Consider the following 19,615-nt stretch of genomic DNA (forward strand, 5'->3'; position numbering starts at 1 on the left):
CTCCTGGAATATCTCCCTTGTGAACAAAAGGATCGGCCATAGAAGTTTAACTTGGTCAATCCTTTCCCCCAACATCATCTTCGGGGAAGAGAAGGCATGCCCACATACAAGTAATATAGTTGGTCAGCCCCTCCAAAATTGATGGGTTTGGCCAACTTTACTCATGCATTGGGCAGATATATTAAGATAGCTTTATTTTACGACAGAATATTGTACCTGCGCCATTTTTATTTAGTATTGAATTTATGACCAGTACTTGGATTGTTAAATGTGTCTAAAGCTGTGATGTTGTGAAGAGAAGAAGTGACACAATGCGGCATAGGACATACTATCAGAATTTGACACCACTTTTTAGACCACCTTGGGGATGGTATAGTTTTTATCCACAAGGTGCACCAAACTGTCTAAGGTTGCAACAAAACTAGGCTCAAAATAGGACTAGACTAGAGAATTGATTTGTCTCATCAAGCAGAGTTGTACACCTGCGAGGAGGTGTCCCCACAACTGAAGATGCTCCATCTGACACTCGATTGACAGGGCTGGACATCTTCTGGTGCAGGAACAGTTGCTGATGCGGAAGCAGAAGTACAGCCTTTGCGCTTGCGCCACTATTTGGAGAGATGTCAGGCCCTGTCAATCAAGCAGCAGAGGGAGCATCTTCAGCTGCAGGGACACCACCTTGGAGGTGCAGAACTCTGCTTGATGAGGCAAATCGATTCATAAGTCTACTGCTATTTTGTGCCTTGTTTTGTTGCAGTCTTAGACAGTTTGGTGCATCTTGTGGATAAAAACTATACCAGTCCCAAGGTGCTTATCAGTAGACTAGACAAAATGTTGGTGGTAAAGTTGTCTAAAAGAAAAACTCATGTCTAGCATGTCGTAAGTGAAACAAAATTGTGGCGCATACACTTCTTATATTTGGTAAAGCATCAGTGCGCCACAAATTCTGGTTCAAATCAAGACGCTCTCCATGCGCAGTGATATTGATTTATCTCCCCCAGTATGTTCCATTATCTGCTACTTACACATAGATGTTCTCTGTTTTAGCCAATGTCCAAAGGGGTTTGTATGTTTGAAAACTGGTAGGAACCCAAACTATGGCTACACAAGCTTTGATACCTTCAGCTGGGCCTTCCTGTCTCTATTTCGACTAATGACGCAGGACTACTGGGAGAATCTTTACCAACTGGTGAGTAATGACATACCGACATAATATAGTTACTATAGTAATTTTATTACATTGTTTTATGCTGAGCTTGGTATTCTTGTTGCAGAGCTCAAAATCTCCTTTGTCTCTTTGCGCAGTCGTATAATTAAGTGATACATTTGTGGTTGCCTGCAGACACCACTAGAAGAGTTTATGGGTTTACTGTCTATAGTGTATTACTGAATGCAATGAGGGCAATGAATCCAATAAGAAACCCCTATAAACATAGATTATGGAAGAAATTGGCATGACATTTTTGACCTATTTATATTAAAGGGGCTTTATGAAAAACTTTTATACTGATGACCTACCCTCTGGATAGGCCATCAGTATTTGATTGGTGGGGACCTTCGTCAATCAGCTGTTTGAGAAGGCATCGGAGCAGCAGTGCTGCGGCCGTCTTTCAGCTTACATTGTATAGCGGCTGTGCTTGCTATCGCAGCTCAGCTCCATTGACTTCAGTGGGGCTGAGCTGCACCCAGGCCACGTGACCGATGAATGTGACATCAAATGGCTTAGGCAAAGCTACGAGACAGCTGCGGCACTACTGCGAGAACCAATGCTTTCTCAAACAGCTGATCGGCAGGGATCCCGGGTGTCGTTCATCAGTATAAAAGTCTTGGAAGATCCCTTTAAAGAATGAAATTTGTTTCCAACTAAAAATTTTACTTTGTAGTAAATAATTCTGATTAATATACTGTCCTGTGTAAGGGCAGCAAATTGGAATCATTTACATGTCCGTATTCCCAAAGTAACACAGAATTGTACCCCGTGTCTATATAAAAAAGACGCAAAAGCCACGTATTGAATGCAGGACTATCACGACCATTTGTGAGCTCATTGTGGGATACAGCAATCATGATGTCCATACTCCTAGTAGCCAAAACATCAATAGCTCATCAATATCTGATAGCTTATCAAGATCTGATTGGTAGGGATCCAACTCCCACCATCCTTGTCGATCAGCTGTTTGAAGAGGCCACGACACTCCTATGAGGTCCACGGCCTCTTCCTAGGCCAGTGATGTCACGTTCATTAGTCACATGGCCCATGTGCAGCTCAGTTTTATTATAAGTCAATGGGGCTGAACTGCAATACCATGCACAGCCACTATACAATGTACGGCTCTGTGCTTCCTATGCTGCAAGGAAGCACAGCCTCACCGAAGCACCGCAGCCTCCTCAAACAGCTGATTTTAAGGGGTGTCGGGAGTCGGATCCCCACCAATCATATATCAATGACCTATCTTAAGGATAGGTTATCAATATAAAGATCGATATAAAGACCCAGAAAACCCCTTGTTGTGCTAGGTGGCTAATAGAAGAGCTGAAAATTACACCGGACACTTACGCTGGGTTCACACCTGAGCGTACTGGATGGAGCGCTCTGTATGCGCGATTCTACGAGCGTCTGACATATGCGGCTCCTGTGCAAGCGAACGCCCATTGTTGCGCGTTCCCGGAAGTCTATGTATGGGAAAGCGCGACACTACGCCCCAAAGAAGCTCCTGTACTTCTTGAGGCATAGGGTGTTTTACAGCGCGTTTGTACGCGCTGTAAAACGCTCAGGTGAGAACCATTCCCATAGGGAATCATTGGTTCTTGCCTGTTCAGCGTTTTACAGCGCGTAGGAACGCGCTGTAAAACGCTCAGGTGTGAACCCAGCCTTAGAGGTAGATTTATGAAGGCTGGGGCTTTCTGTGGCAGTCTTTATATCCCCTGCGATCCCAGAGAATGTGCCTAATATATGTCGAGGCGCGCACTTCGTCATATATTAGGCGCATCCTCTGGCAGTCCGTGCACCCAAACAGAAACCTACCGCAGCTCAGAATTGCTGTATATTCCGGGGCACATTTATTAAGACCGGCATTTTAGACGCCCATCTTAATAAACTCCTAAGCTGGTGGTGGAAGAAGCACCAGCCTCTCCATAACTTCTGCGTATCCACCTCCGGTCTAAATGTAAGACAGCTTCCTAGCTGTTTTACATTTAGACCTTTTTCTACGTCTAAAACAGGCGTAGAAAATGGCAAATGAGACGGCACATCCCCACCTACTTCACACCCACTATTTTAGACCTGGCGTGAGCAGGGAGAAGTCTTGTGCCTGAAATATGCCTAATTTAGGCGTATTTCAGATTGATAAATGACCCACTCTGTCTGTGCCAGACAATGGCAAAAATGACGATAAATTTGTAGCAGCTGCTGGTAAAGCACCATCCCGGCCCTCGCAAAGCCCCTTTTCAGGAAAAGTGGCGAGGCCGGCATAAAGAAACGCCACTTGTGACAATATATTTTAAAATAGAAATCAGGCACAGGGAGGTGATCAATCTCCCCTTTTGATATGATATTCTTGATTTTTGGTATTGACCTGTAGCTGTAATATGGTGGTCTTAAATAGGACAACATAGTCAGCTGACGATTATCGATCTCGAAAAAATGAATAAACTATGAAATATAATGCAGAAGCTATCTGCAAAACACTTATCATTGGTTTACAATTTATTTTCCTTCAGACCCTACGAGCTGCCGGGAAAACCTACATGATCTTCTTCGTATTGGTGATCTTCTTGGGCTCCTTCTATTTGGTGAACTTGATCCTGGCCGTAGTTGCCATGGCTTATGAAGAGCAGAACCAGGCCACTCTAGAAGAAGCTGAGCAGAAGGAAGCTGTATTTCAGCAGATGATAGAGCAGCTGAGAAAACATCAGGAAGACATACAGGTGACATATCTACAGAATAAATATTCCAGGAGTTTGAAATAGACATCTATATTTTACAGCAGACAGAGGCTGTCCACTTTTTGGAAATGAAACTCAATTTTACAGCATGATGTGCTAATAGTTTAAAGAGGACCTTTCATCAGTTTTGCAAAAGTCTAATTAGGGTGTTACCTTATAGGGCGGCTCCCACTAATGTGGCTGTGACGCTCTGCGCTGCGATTGGACAGCGCTACAGCCAGGGAGAAGGAGACACCCACTGAGAAAGATGAGAAAGACTCAGTCTCCTCCTTTCTGTTCCGATGCTAGTAATTAGCATACTGAGCGGGGAAAATACCAGAGGGCACAGCGGGGGAACGGAGCGGCGCCCAGAGGAAAAAAAAGCAGGCTGGTTTGACAGCTGCATTTATACAAGCAGGCAAATAAGGCGAGTTTGTGAGCGCTCGCATGTTTGATTTTTAAGTGTGTGTTTGTATTAAGTGTGTGACTTTAGATTCCGTGACTTGAGATTCAGGGACTTTAGGAGGGGACTACAGTAAGTTAGATTCTTATCACTGCGCTATATTGTATTTTTCTATTTTCTTGCGTAATCCCCATTTAGTATGTGTTCCATTATTGACAGCGCAGTCCAGTGCACATCTTGTCTAATGTACAGTACAGACCAAAAGTTTGGACACACCTTCTCATTCAAAGAGTTTTCTTTATTTTCATGACTATGAAAATTGTAGATTCACACTGAAGGCATCAAAACTATGAATTAACACATGTGGAATTATATACATAACAAACAAGTGTGAAACAACTGAAAATATGTCATATTCTAGGTTCTTCAAAGTAGCCACCTTTTGCTTTGATTACTGCTTTGCACACTCTTGGCATTCTCTTGATGAGCTTCAAGAGGTAGTCCCCTGAAATGGTTTTCACTTCACAGGTATGCCTTGTCAGGTTTAATAAGTGTGATTTCTTGCCTTATAAATGGGGTTGGGACCATCAGTTGCGTTGAGGAGAAGTCAGGTGGATACACAGCTGATAGTCCTACTGAATAGACTGTTAGAATTTGTATTATGGCAAGAAAAAAGCAGCTAAGTAAAGAAAAACGAGTGGCCATCATTACTTTAAGAAATGAAGGTCAGTCAGTCAGCCGAAAAATTGGGAAAACTTTGAAAGTAAGGGCTATTTGACCATGAAGGAGAGTGATGGGGTGCTGCGCCAGATGACCTGGCCTCCACAGTCACCGGACCTGAACCCAATCGAGATGGTTTGGGGTGAGCTGGACCGCAGAGTGAAGGCAAAAGGGCCAACAAGTGCTAAGCATCTCTGGGAACTCCTTCAAGACTGTTGGAAGACCATTTCAGGGGACTACCTCTTGAAGCTCATCAAGAGAATGCCAAGAGTGTGCAAAGCAGTAATCAAAGCAAAAGGTGGCTACTTTGAAGAACCTAGAATATGACATATTTTCAGTTGTTTCACACTTGTTTGTTATGTATATAATTCCACATGTGTTAATTCATAGTTTTGATGCCTTCATAGTCATGAAAATAAAGAAAACTCTTTGAATGAGAAGGTGTGTCCAAACTTTTGGTCTGTACTGTATGCAGTCCTGAAACAGCCATTTCAGGGTGCATATCTTTGTTCAAAATGTGAGCAAATTGCCCGTTTGGAATTGCACATCGAGTATCTAAACGGGAGAATTTCAACACTGTGAAGCGTTGACAATTTGGAAAAGAGTTTGCTGCTCACTGAGCAGGCACTCTATGGGGTAGATGTGGGGGAGGGTGGTAGCGAGGAGGCTCAGGAAAGTGAGGTAGCTAGCTGGGTAACAGTTAGAAAATAGGGTAGAGGGAAGAGTGCCAGGGAGGCTAGCCCTGATCTGACCCACCACAACAAGTTTGCACAGTTGGCAGATGAGGGGTATGTCAGTTCAGGTATAGCACTGCTGCAGCCGGACCCTTTTTCTGCCAGTCTGGGGAATATCAGCTCCAGTAAGCAGGGGACCAGGAGAGCAGGGCAGGCCAGACAGGTGCTGGTAGTGGGAGACTCAATTATTAGGGGTACAGATAGGGCGATCTGTCATAAAGACCGGGATCGCCGAACGGTGTGTTGTCTTCCTGGCGCAAGAGTTCGACAAATCGCGGATCAGGTTGACAGATTACTGGGAGGGGCTGGAGAAGATCCAGCAGTCACGGTCTATATTGGAACCAATGACAAAGTTAGAGGTACAGTAGGTGGAGTGTCCTTAAAAATGATTTTAGGGATTTGGGTCAAAAGCTTAGGGCAAGGACCTCAAAGGTAGTATTTTCCGAAATCCTACCAGTACTACGAGACACACAAGAAAGGCAGCGGGAGATTAGGGAGGTTAATAAGTGCCTCAAGAACTGGTGTAGGAATGAGGGGTTTGGGTTCCTGGAGAACTGGGCCGACTTCTCTCTCGGCTACAGGCTCTATCGTAGGGATGGGCTGCACCTCAATGGGGAAGGGGCAGCTGTGTTGGGGAGAAGATGGCTAGAAGGTTGGAGGAGTGTTTAAACTAGGGACTTGGGGGGAGGGTAATTACGTTATAGGATGGGAAGATAGTGCAGATAGAGACCGGGGGCAAGGTAATGGGACTGGGGGAGAAATGGAAGGAGGAACTAGAACAGCTCAGAAGGAAAACTGTAGGGTAAAAAATATACATAAACCTCTTAAATGTATGTATACTAATGCCAGAAGCCTGACTAATAAAAATGGGGAACTGGAATTAGTTATGTGTGAAGAGGACTATAACATAGTGGGAATAACTGAGACATGGCTGGATGATAGCTATGACTGGGAAGTTAATGTACAGGGTTACAGTCTGTTTAGAAAGGATCACAAAAACCGGAGAGTGGGAGGGGTCTGTAAAGTCCTGTCTAAAGCCCACAGTCCGGGAAGATATAAGTGAGGGACATGAACATGTGGAGTCACTGTGGGTAGAAATACATGGAAGCAAAAACAATAATTAAATACTAATAGGAGTTTATTATAATGCACCTAATATACCAGAGTCCACAGAAAATCTGCTACTAAACAAGATAGACGAGGCGGCAAATCATAATGAGGTGGTTATTATGGAGGACTTTAACTACCCAGATATAGATTGGGAAATTGAAACTTGTATATCTCATAAAGGAAACAGGTTCTTGGCAATAACCAAAGACAGTTACCTTTCCCAACTGGTTCAGGACCCGACTAGAGGAATGGCCATACTGGACTTAGTATTAACCAATAGACCTGACAGAACAACAGATGTGCTGGTTGGGGGACACCTGGTAAGTAGTGACCATAAAGTAATAACCTTCCAATTATCATTAAAAAAGAGTGTTTCTTCAGGGAGGAACAAAAATACCAAACTTCAAAAAAGCTAAATTTAGCCAACTAAGAGAGGCCATAGGCCTAACTAACTGGGACAAAGTCCTAAGAAAAAAAAAATACAGCCACAAAATGAGATATTTTTAAAAGCATCCTAAAATCTAATTGTGAGAGGTACATACCTTATGGGAATAAATGGTTAAGGAACAAGAAAAAAACTAAAAAACTATGTGGATAAATAGAGCTGTAAAGAAAGGAATAAATGACAAAAAGAAAGCATTTAAATCACTAAAACAGGAGGGTAGTGAGGAAGCACTGAAAAACTATAAGGAAAAAAATAGAATATGTAAAAAACAAATAAAAGCAGCCAAACTAGAGACCAAGAAATGAATTGCCAAAGAGAGCAAAACTAACCCTAAAATGTTTTTTAATTGTATAAATGGTAAAAAGTATAAATCTGAAGATGTCGGTAATCTACAGAGTAATGAGGGGGGAGTTGCAGAGAGCGATGAGGAGAAAGCAAAGCTATTAAATATTTTTTTCTCCAATGTATTCACTGAAGAAAATAAACTGTCTGATGAAATGCAGAATGTAAAAGTTAATTCCCCATTAAAAGTGCCCTGTCTGACCCAGGAAGAAGTACATAGGCGTCTTAAAAAGATTAAAATATACAAATCGCCAGGACCAGATGGCATACACTCCTTTATCCTAAGAGAATTAAGTAATGTCATAGCCAGACCCTTATTTCTGATATTTAAGGATTCTATACTGAGTTCCACAGGATTGGCGCATAGCAAATGGAGTGCCAATATTCAAAAACGGTCCAAAAAGAGAGTCCTAAAACTATAGGCCGGTAAGTTTAACATCTGTCGTGGGTAAACTGTTTGCAGGTTTTCTAAGAGATGCTATCTTGGAGTACCTCAATGAAAATAAACAAATAACGCCATATCAGCATGGCTTCATGAGGGATCGGTCATGTCAAACTAATTTAATCAGTTTCTATGAGGAGGTAATTTCTAGACTTGACAGCGGCGAGTCAATGGATGTCGTATATCTGGACTTCTCCAAAGCATTTGACACTGTACCGCATAACAGGTTAGTATATAAAATGAGAATGGTTAAACTGGGAGAAAATGTCTGTATGTGGGTAAGTAACTGGCTCAGTGATAGAAAACAGAGGGTGGTTATTAATGGTACACACTCAGATTGGGTCACTGTCACTAGTGGAGTACCTCAGGGGTCAGTATTGGGCGCTGTTCTCTTTAATATATTTAATAGTGATCTTGTAGAAGGCTTGCACGGTACAATATCAATTTTTGCAGATGACACTAAACTGTGTAAAGTAATTGACACGGAAGAGGACAGTATACTGCTACAGATGAATCTGTATAGATTAGAGGCTTGGGCAGAGAAGTGGCAGATGACGTTTAACACTGACAAATGTTAGGTTATGCACATGGGAAGGAATAATGCAAGTCACCCGTACATACTAAATGGTAAAACACTGGGTAACACTGACATGGCAAAGGACCTAGGAATTTTAGTGAACAGCAAACTAAGCTGTAAAAACCAGTGTCAGGCAGCTGCTGCCAAGGCCAATAAGATAATAGGTTGAATCAAAAGGGGCATAGATGCCAGTGATGAGAACATAGTCCTACCACTTTACAAATCACTAGTCAGACCACACATGGAGTACTGTGTACAGTTCTGGGCTCCTGTGAACAAGGCAGACATAGCAGAGCTGGAGAGGGTACAGAGGAGGGCAACTAAAGTAATAACTGAAATGGGAGGACTACAGTACCCTGAAAGATTATCAATATTAGGGTTATTCACTTTAGAAAAAAGACGACTGAGGGGAGATCTAATTACTATGTATAAATATATCGGGGGGCAGTACAGAGATCTCGCCCATCATCTATTTATCCCCAGGACTGTGACAAGGGGACATCCTCTGCGTCTGGAGGAAAGAAGGTTTGTACACAAACATAGAAGAGGATTCTTTACGGTAAGAGCAGTGAGACTATGGAACTCTCTGCCTGAGGAGGTGGTGATGGTGAGTTCACTAAAAGAGTTCAAGAGGGGCCTGGATGTATTTCTGGAGTGTAATAATATTACAGGCTATAACTACTAGAGATGGATCGTTGATCCAGGGAGTTATCTGATTGGAGTCTGGAAGGACTTTTTTTCCCCTTAAGTGGGGAAAATTGGTTTCTACCTCACATATTTTTTTTTGCCTTCCTCTTGATCAACTTGCAGGATGACAGGCCGAACTGGATGGACAAATGTCTTTTTTCGGCCTTATATACTATGTTACTATGTTACTATAGGATCCCTGCTTTATGCCCTACCTAACGTGCTACTTATCTTATAAAGTCTGGACCCATGAAAGGTCCTCTTTAATGTTCCTTGTCCAGGAACCCTACTTCGGTAACTAGGGTTGCCACCTTTCCCAACAAAAAATACCAGCCAAGTTGTGGGGCATGGCTTAATGTAACTGTGACTGCTGGGCGCCGCTGTTCCCCTGCTTACCGCCGCAGTCTCGGGCGCCGTGTTCAAAAGTGATCTGCGGCCAGTGCTTCCCATTCACCGCTGCAGTCCTTGGCTCTGTCTGTGTAGGTAGTGTTGTTCTGGGATCAGTTCCACAGTTTCCTCTCAGCCCTGGCCACAGCATGCTTGATGTTTGTTTCCTGCAGCACTACCTTAAGGGCTGGCGCGCGTCACTTCCTGGGCTTTATGGGTTAGGTCATGTGACCTCACCGACCAGTCCTAGCCCTCCTGTACATATATAAGTGGCTCAGCCCCCTTCCCAGTGTCAAGGTACTTGTGTCCTGCTAAGATTCTTGATATCCACTTGTGTTCCTGACTCGTACTTGTGTTCTTGGATTCTGCTACCCGTTTGATCCCTGCCTGCTTGCCTTGACACTCCTGTTGCCGACCCGGTTTGCCTGACCTGTACCTGTGCCGCCTGCCCTGACCTTTTGTCTGTCTGACTTCGCCTCTACCTCATCCTTCGGTCCTGCACTGTTGCTCCTGGTAACGACTTAGCCTGCTGACAACACCTGTACATTTGGTACCTTTCTCAGGTACCTCCTGGTCTGCTTTGTGTGCCTATCCTCCTCAAGAGGTAGCGACCTGGTGTTCCCATCAAGAAAGTCTAGCCCCACCAGCAGGGGTACTGTGAAGATTGAGGGGTTGGCTTAGACAGCGCCCTTATTGGAGGTAGGACACGTGGCAGAGTGGGTTCACACCCGCTGGTTTGTGACACTTAACACTGGGTGTTAAGTTGCCGTGTCATAATGCGGCTCCAAGTATTAATAATGTCCCAATTAGGGCCCCCCAGAATTGATAATGCCCCCCATTAGAGCCCCCAGTAATAGTAATGGCTCCATTAGTGCCCCCTGGAATTGACAATGCCCCCATTAGTACCCCCCAGTAATACTAATTCCCCCATTAGCATCCCCAGAATTAATAATGCTCCCATTCGTGCCCCACATAATCAATAATGCCCCCATTAGTGCCCCCCAGAATTACTAATGCCCCAATTAGTGCCCCCCAGAATTAATAATGCCCCTATTAGCACCTCCCAGAATTAATAATGCCTCCATTATTGCCCCCTCGAATTACTAATGCCCCCATTAGTGCCCCCCAATATTAATAATGTCCCCTTCTCTGTGCAAATAAAAAAGGACTCATCCATTTCATCGCGGTGAACACTTGCTGCTCACTGGAAGCTCAAGACAGGACCTGCACTCCAGCGTGATGACGTTTCGCAGGTCCTGCTGCTTCCAGTCAATGCTGTGACCACAGGTCCTGACCCTGGCGCCTTTAAATGGATGAGGGGAGTTTTTTTTCTTCTTAACACAAGGAAAGAAGGAAGGCGGATTGGGAGTTAAAGGATGTACTAATGAGCTCTCCACAATTGAAGCGCTCCTTAGTAACAGTCCATATAGGAATACTGATACAGCAATTATTATAGCAAATATTGTTGCTGGTAGAAAAAAAATTACTGTCAGGGGCACTAAATTACCGGCTTTGCCGATGAGATACCGGCTGGGTGGCAACCTTAGCAGTAGCTAATGAAAGTTTACACCAGATCCTCTTAAAATGGATAAATGATAAATGGACAGATAAGTGGTGTTTCCCATTTGATGGTGCAACAGAAAGAATTATCATAGGGGCAGATTTATGTAAACTGTCTAAAAGAAAACTGTATTGGTTGCCTATAGCAACCTATCACAGCATAGATTTCACATGACATGGTTGGTTGCTATGGGCTACAAGGGTTTTCCTACACTCGGTTTGATAAATATTTTCTATTGGGTCTTATTTACGAAAACTCAAGCAACCAATCAGAGCTCAGCTTTCATTTCTTAAACTGCTTTGGAAAAATTTAAGTTGAGCTCTCACTGGTTTCTATTGACAGCAGACTTACTGTTAAGCTGGCCCTATGCATTAGATTAAAGTTGGTCAAAAGCAAAGATCATCAAATGTGTATGGGGGCCTCCCAACATGGCACGGAACATAGGAATTGAGCAAGTTGGTTTTAAGGGCTTGTCCTATCTCGGCCTTTTGTGCCTGAGATGGGAATAACCACAGTAAGCTCTGGCCCTCAGTGGCTTGAATTATGGAACCATTCGAGCAGCTGGTGCTCCTCTGTTTCCATAACCCCCATATCAGTAATGGGAGCTACACAAACAGCGTAGCACAGTGAGCTAGGCAGTTTCCGTATCTCATGAGTTTGCATAGTTCCCATTCATTGCTTTGGGAGTTATGGAAACAGCAGAGCGCCAGCAGCTCAGTAATTTCTGTAACTCAGCCTACGTGGATGGCGCTTACTGTGGTTATTCCCATTTTGGTCATGAAAGGTAGAGATGGGACAACTTAAACTGCCCGATCCTTTTTTTCTCATGGAGATAAGTGGCTGCTAGAGGAGCCTGGCAGTCGCGTCCTATGAAGAATACATGCTTGATCAAGTCCTGGAAGTCGTGTATCTCTATGTTTTGGTCGCTCTCTTGATTAGCGATTCCATGATACTATATATTGACTTATTTACTAACCTTGTCATTGACAAAACCCCATCGTAACATTTATTCAGATAGCCTTGCTTTATTGACTAAGAAGAAAAAAAAAGCATAAATGTAATTGCACGTATTGGTTACAGTAATGTTTCTGTAATGTGTTATTGATTTCTGTATTCAGGGAAAGCCTGCTCTGTTACCATGTTCTCTATCTGCCTGTCTATCTGTCTGTCTATGTATCTTTCTCTGTCTGTCTATCTGCCATTACAATATGACCAATTGACTTTGTTGTCCTTCATTAGGCAGCAGCAGTAGCAGCTCAAGAGGCAGCCCTCGGCTCCAGAGAGTTTAGTGGTGGAACAGGTTATGGTGGACTCTCCGAGAGTTCATCCGAAGCTTCAAAGTTAAGTTCAAAAAGTACCAAGTTAAGCTCAAAAAGTGCCAAGGAAAGAAGAAACAGAAGAAAGAAACGACATCAAAAAGAGAAAGGGGACGGAGACGAGAAATGTGACGATGAAAAGTTTCATAAATCCACATCAGAAAGCAACCTGAAAAAGTTCCTCTATGATGGAATTAGATTGACGAAGACCTCATCACCCCATGAGGTACTTTTTGACTTGTGTATATAGTGCAGGAAATGAACATTCAGGTTGAACAGAATATATTGCATTGGATATCATATTGGGATTTACAGTGGCCAAGGTCTGGACTAGACAAGTCATATAAGGGTACTTTCACACTAGCGTTTTTGTTTTCCGGTATTGAGTTCCGTCACAGGAGCTCAATACCGGAAAAAAATGATCAGTTTTATCCTAATGTATTCTGAATGGAGAGCATTCCGTTCAGTATGTATCAGGATGCATCAGTTCAGTCCCTCTTACGTTTTTTGGACGGAGAAAATACAGCAGCATGCTACAGTATTCTCTCCGGCCAAAAATACTGAACACTTGCCGGAATGCCGAATCCGGCATTAATTTACATTGAAGTGTATTAGTGCTGGATCCGGCATTAAATGTTCCGGCAAAACAGATACGGTTTTCTGGTCTGCGCATGTGCAAATCTTTAAAAATGCAACAAAATTTTTTTATACCGGATCCATTTTTCCAGATGACACCGGAGAGACGGATCTGGTATTTCAGTGCATTTGTCAGACGGATCCGGATCCGCCTGACAAATGCCATCAGTTTGCGTCCAGATTGCGGGAATCCTCTGCTGACAGTGTGAAAGTACCCTAAGAGGGATCTGTGCTTCAAGATGCCCAATATCACTGGGTCCAGCACGTTACACCACCCACTGCAAGCCTGGGGAACACTGTTGAATTTCTTTAGCAAGCATATAGCTTTTTCTTGTGGCCATATTTGCTGTTTAGCAAAACCATAATTTTGTGAAGCATTTAAAGGGGTAGTCCAATCTTAGACATCCTCACAATATGTCGTAAATGTCTGACAGACATGAATCCCACTTCTCAGACCCATCCCTGTCTCCAGAATGGTGGTCCCTCTGAAATAGACAAAAACAGCTGAGCCATGACACCCATACAATTGATTGGAAAGACTCGAGGACATGTGTGGATACCTATCCACTCATACTCCACTGGGTGTGGCAGCCAGTGATCTTCTATACAGGTGGGATGGTGGTGATGATGAGATCCTTGATCTGGATATATGTGCATGCCCTAGAGGTGGGACCCACATGTATCAGACATTTATTGCATAAATATCTAGTATGGGAGTATCCCTTTAATCCTATGCCCAGGCTATATAAGGGGAAAGAGGGCTGCGCAATTAAAGGGGTTATGACATGATTGATATAAAAACATAAGAACATCGGACATCATATATCACATGACAATATCCAACAAAAGTAGAACCTCAAATGGGTCCAGGGATCTAGCTGTTCATTGCTCCAGTCGCTCTGCTAGATTTTCTTCAGGCTGGCAGCACATGAGGGTGTGTGTCCTTTATCAGGGCATGTGTCCTTTATGCCACAGCTCTCTTCCCCTAACTTTCACAGCTTCTGTCAAACAGAGGATACTTTTGAGGGCAGTTGGAACTGGTCATCCAGCTCAGTAGGTGGACATGCACATTACTCATCAGATTAAACACTAGTTTACAAAAATTGCCAAACTACCAAATTACAAAAGTAACTAATTTGTCATGTTTTTTTCTGTTCCAATTATAAAATAACATTAAAGGGGTTTTCTGAGATTTGTATACTCATGACGGTAGGGGCCCGATCAGCTGTTTGTGAAAGCACCAACGCTCCTGTGAGCCGGGGCCTTCTCTCTGCTTTTCCAAGGCCAAGTGATGACACATTCATGTGCAATGGTGCCTGGGAGCACCATACCAAGTACAGCCACTATACAATGTACGGCTCTGTGCTTGATAAGCTGTGAGAAGGCAGCGGCGCTCACAGGAGTGCTGATGCCTTTTCAAAATAGATAGCTGATCAGCACGGGTTCCGGGTGTTGGACCTCCACTGATCAGATACTGATGACCTATCCAGAAGATAGGTCATCAATGGAAAAATCTTGAAAAACCCTTTTAATTGTTGGCACAACCTATTATAAGGTTGCAGTATGTGTTTGCTATGTAATTTTTGTGCTTCTGAGAGGTTTATATAGACTTTTTTTGGGGTGCCTATGCTTCTGGTCTTAGGTATTGGTGTAGCCATGGTACATAAATAATCTATGTAATAATGTTTCCTTTATTTGTTTAAAAGTCTCTGCTGGATGTCCGCAATGATGTCACACCAAGGCGCAACAGCAGGACCAGCATGTTCAGCATGTTCCTAGGCCGTGGGAAAGATGTGGCATCAGAAAACGACTTTGCAGATGATGAACACAGCACATTTGAGGACAATGAGAGTAGACGAGGATCCTTGTTTGTACCTCACAGACAAAGACGAGAAAGTAACTTCAGTCAAGCTAGCAAGGCTTCCAGAACCCTACCAGTCGTCCCAGTGAATGGCAAGATGCACAGCACCGTGGACTGCAATGGAGTGGTCTCCCTGTTCGGTGGTCCATCTGCTCCAACATCGCCTGCTGGACTACTACTGCCAGAGGTGATAATAGATAAACCAGCTTCTGATGACAATGTAAGGAAGTTTCAAATAGTTAAGGCATGGGTAGCCTTTGTAGAGTGCTTCCATCAGGAACAAATAATTTGGTTGGTCAAGCTTTGAATGTGACTGCTTTTTGCAAGGCATATAATTAACTAACTGCATATTTTATCAGTATTTAGACCTATACACTAATCCGATATTGAACTAACATGGTATGGTTTTACACGTAGCAGTCTTAAGTGCATCTCAAGTATGGCCCATTACTTTTAGTAGAATAGTGGTATATTTGGCCTGCATGGGTACATATAGTTATAAGTTGATCTTCATCGGTCTGATTGCTCTATATAGAAAGTTTTGGGCACATTTATTAAGACCGGTCTTAATAAAGCCCCATAGCTGACAGAGGATCCAATAAAGTTATAAAGAGGCGCAAGCCTCTCCATAACTTTGGTGCATCCAGCGCCAGTTCTAAATGTAAGACAGCTTCCGAGCTGTTATGCATTTAGACCATTTTCTACGCCGAAAACAGGCGTAGAAAATGATGAATGAGACGGGCCTCCCAGCCCATCCCCTTCCCCACCCATGCCGCGCCTACTATTTTATACCTGGCATGAGCGAGACGAAGTTGCAGACATCTGCGCCTGAAATATGCCTAATTTAGGCATATTTCAGAATGACCCCCTTTATACCTTAAATGGTCACTTGCCCTTCAAGAAAGTTTTGATAAATCAGCAACATGGGTAAATATAAGAAACCTTGTAATATATCTTATCAGAGAAAAATGCCTCTTTCTCCACTTCCCAGACTCTCCTTCCTAAGCTGAGCTAGAGAAAACAAGATGGACTGTCAGCTCAATAAAGTATTATATTACAAGCTGCCTATTGAGGAGGGGAGGAGGAATGAGCTGACAGTTCACTCGCCAAAGAATGGGAAGTGAGAAAGAACCTGATCGGCTGGGAAAGAGGCATTTTCTCTCTAATAATATATATTACAAAGTTATGTATATTTGACTGTACTGTAAAGGGGTACTTAATAAAAATAACAGAACATACAGTCATTTCTCCAGTCCCCCACTGCTGCCATTCTGTTGTGCACCAGTTCCTGCTTCTGTCCCATCATGGCAGTAAATGTCTATGAGTCCCCCTCAGCCTATCACTGGCAGAGGCTGGTGATCGCTGCAGCCATTGATTGGCTGACCGGCATTCCCAGCAATTTCTGCGGACCTCACCATTGGAATAGCAGTGGCAGAGGATCGGTGAGGTGAGTATGAGCTGTATTTTGTTTAAAGGGAATCTGTCATCACTTACTAGTAGGTGAAAGTGTTGGCTGCTGTATATTGGTTGTTGTCGGCAGAGTCCAATGATGTCTCTGGTATCTCCTTATATGAGCGGGGTTGCTCGTTTTTCGGCTCATGGCGGCACATTTACATGGGTCAGTTATCGGGAACAATAACCTGATAATTGGCCCACTCATCTGCTCATGTAAATGCTATGTAAGGCTCTGTTCACACCAGTGTAGTGGCTTCCACTTATAACAATAGTCTAAGTGTCCTGTACATTAATTTATGATGAGGTTCGTCTGGTTCCACTGTGGTGTCCATCGCATCTATAGAACTAACTAGCCTCAAATTCAGCACAGTTTTTTTTTTGTCCATAAAAAAATGGCTTAAAGGAAGCTAGACCTCACTGTAAGAAATGCTTAGTTCCCATCACAACTGAAATATGCATGTGTCCTTGCCCACAGGATATAGGATATCTAAATGATATCAGTAATTTGACGTTTATAGATAAGCGTGGCTAGATTTAGCTGGTCAGTTCGGCTAGGGCTACACTGAGACTTTTTGTAGCGTGACTGATTGATTTTAACTATTGAACTACAGCTGCAGTCCAAATGACTGCATCTAGATGAATGCAATCTCATGGTCTGCAGCTATCATTCAAAAGTTAAAATCAATCAGTCGCGCTACAAAAATCTGCAGTGTTGCCCAGGCCTTAGAATTAAGAACATATAGCAATATGTTCTCTTGGAAGAATTATATGATACCACCTTTTGCACCACTCTTTTTTAAATTTGAATTAGGTGCAAACGAGTGTCATGGGTTTGTCTATCACTAAATTAGTCTGAAGAGTAGAGCTTGTAGACATAATTCCATGATGGCTTTTATCAATCACATTCACTGTTTCTCAGCAGCAAATGTGAGGCTAATCTGAAAAGTGAATAAAAATGGTAAGGCCTCTTTCACTCGGGCGTCATGTTTTTGGTCCGGATAAGATGCGGGTGCGTCGCGGGAAAATGCGCGATTATTCCGCGCGAGTGCAAAACATTGTAATGCGTTTTGCATGCGTGTGTGAAAAATCGGCATGTTTGGTACCCAAACCCGAACTTCTTCACAGAAGTTCGGGTTTGGGTTAGGTGTTGTGTAGATTGTATTATTTTCCCTTATAACATGGTTATAAGGGAAAATAATAGCATTCTTAATACAGAATGCATAGTACAATAGGGCTGGAGGGGTTAAAAAAAAGAAAAAATAATTTAACTCACCTTAATCCACTTGTTCGCGCAGCCCGGCTTCTCTTCTGTCTTCTTCTTTGAGGAATAGGACCTTTGATGACGTCACTGCGCTCATCACATGGTCCATCACATGATCTTTTACCATGGTGATGGATCATGTGATGGATCATGTGATGAGCATAGTGACGTCACCACAGGTCCTTTTCCTGTGCACAGCAAAGATGAAGACAGAAGAGAAGCCGGGCTGCGCGAACAAGTGGATTAAGGTGAGTTAAATTTAAATTTTATTTTTTTTAATCCCTCCAGCCCTATTGTACTAAGCATTCTGTATTAAGAATGCTATTATTTTCCCTTATAACCATGTTATAAGGGAAAATAATAATGATCGGGTCTCCATCCCGATCGTCTCTTAGCAACCGTGCGTGAAAATCGCACCGCATCCGCACTTGCTTGCGGATGCTTGCGATTTTCAGGCAACCCCATTCACTTCTATGGGGCCTGCGTTGCGTGGAAAACGCACAAAGAGGAGCATGCTGCGATTTTCACGCAACGCACGAGTGGTGCGTGAAAATCGCCGCTCATGTGCACAGCCCCATATAAATAAATGGGTCCGGATTCAGTGCGGGTGCAATGCGTTCACCTCACGCATTGCACCCGTGCGGAAATCTCGCCCGTTTGAAAGGGGCCTAAAGTTGTAGAAGGCTAGTCAGGAGGAAATACGAATGTGTATCCTAAACCTTTTAGATGAAAGGGTTTGACCTTTGTTGACCTACCGTATTCTACAGATCCCACAACGTGGCTAACACCCATGTTGGTAATTATACTACCTGATCCCCTCTCCTGGGTTCCTGCTCCATTGCTACCCCGCCAACTCTGCAAGTCCCAGGTCTCCCAGCGACAGTTTGACATTGCTGGCTGCATTGATGATATGTCACCCATACGTCATGTCACTAAGTCATGTGACAGGTTACACCTGCGGTCAGCCGTTGGCTGCAGCGGTCAAGTGACCCATGTCAAACTGGTTGTTGATGCTGGGAGACCCAGGACCTGCAGAGATGGCAGGGCAGTGATCGAGCTGAAACCCATCAGCAGTGATTAGGTAAGTATGATTACCACTGTGGATCTGGCCATGAGAGGAGGCCTGTGGAAAAGGTCCACAAAGTAGAACAACCCCTTTAAGGGTATGGCCACACGGTCAGGTTTCCTGATGCAGTTTTAAAAGACAAAACCAGGATCATAAAAGGAGAGAAATTATAAAGGACAGATACAACTTCTCATTTTTGAATGCACTCCTGGTTTGAGCTTCCAAACTGCATCAGGAAACCTGTCCTTTGACAGTGCTCTGATTGCAAAGGTCCTGGCAGCCGTTATCACAGAGAAAACATGTTGGCGAGTCTTCATTTTGTTGCTGCAGGGATACATTACATAGCATTCAGTGAATCAATGAGCCTGGTTGAGTCCGATTCTCTAGAAGGAGAGATGCTCTTTGCAGCGGATCTGTCTGTACTGGTTAATACAGAGAATGTCGTATTCAATTTGAGTCTAACGTGGTAATCACATCACATTTATGGCCTTAATTTAATGTATACACCATGGCATATACATTCAACCACTAGCTCTGATGGATGCCGTACTATGACATCTGTCACTCATAGGCTTCCATTGTTAAAAAAAAAAAAAAGTATAAATTTTTACTTTTTTTTTACTGAATGCCGTAGTATGGAATAGCATAGTAGATTGTGATGTTTTTTTTTTTTATATCTGATGTTTTC

General features: G+C 43.3%; 1 protein-coding gene across 11 annotated transcripts in view; it reads left to right on the forward strand.

Moving 5' to 3' along the window:
• The window catches only part of LOC121009050 (sodium channel protein type 2 subunit alpha-like), a 190,344-nt gene that overhangs the window by 60,493 nt on the left and 110,236 nt on the right, over nucleotides 1-19,615 (forward strand). For 3 of the 11 annotated variants that reach the window (XM_040441962.1, XM_040441961.1, XM_040441964.1), the window contains exons 8-11: nucleotides 1,048-1,189; nucleotides 3,721-3,927; nucleotides 12,572-12,874; nucleotides 14,991-15,365. In XM_040441962.1, coding sequence (XP_040297896.1) covers nucleotides 1,048-1,189; nucleotides 3,721-3,927; nucleotides 12,572-12,874; nucleotides 14,991-15,365 — 1,027 coding nt within the window. Of the gene's footprint in view, nucleotides 1-1,047; nucleotides 1,190-3,720; nucleotides 3,928-4,308; nucleotides 4,316-12,571; nucleotides 12,875-14,990; nucleotides 15,366-15,408; nucleotides 15,410-18,556; nucleotides 18,568-19,615 lie in introns of all 11 variants that reach the window. The other 8 variants (XM_040441963.1, XM_040441967.1, XM_040441966.1 and 5 more) reach the window with 5 other exon arrangements.

Source organism: Bufo bufo, chromosome 7 (genome assembly GCF_905171765.1).
Source record: "Bufo bufo chromosome 7, aBufBuf1.1, whole genome shotgun sequence".
In the NCBI taxonomy this organism is placed as follows: domain Eukaryota; kingdom Metazoa; phylum Chordata; class Amphibia; order Anura; family Bufonidae; genus Bufo; species Bufo bufo.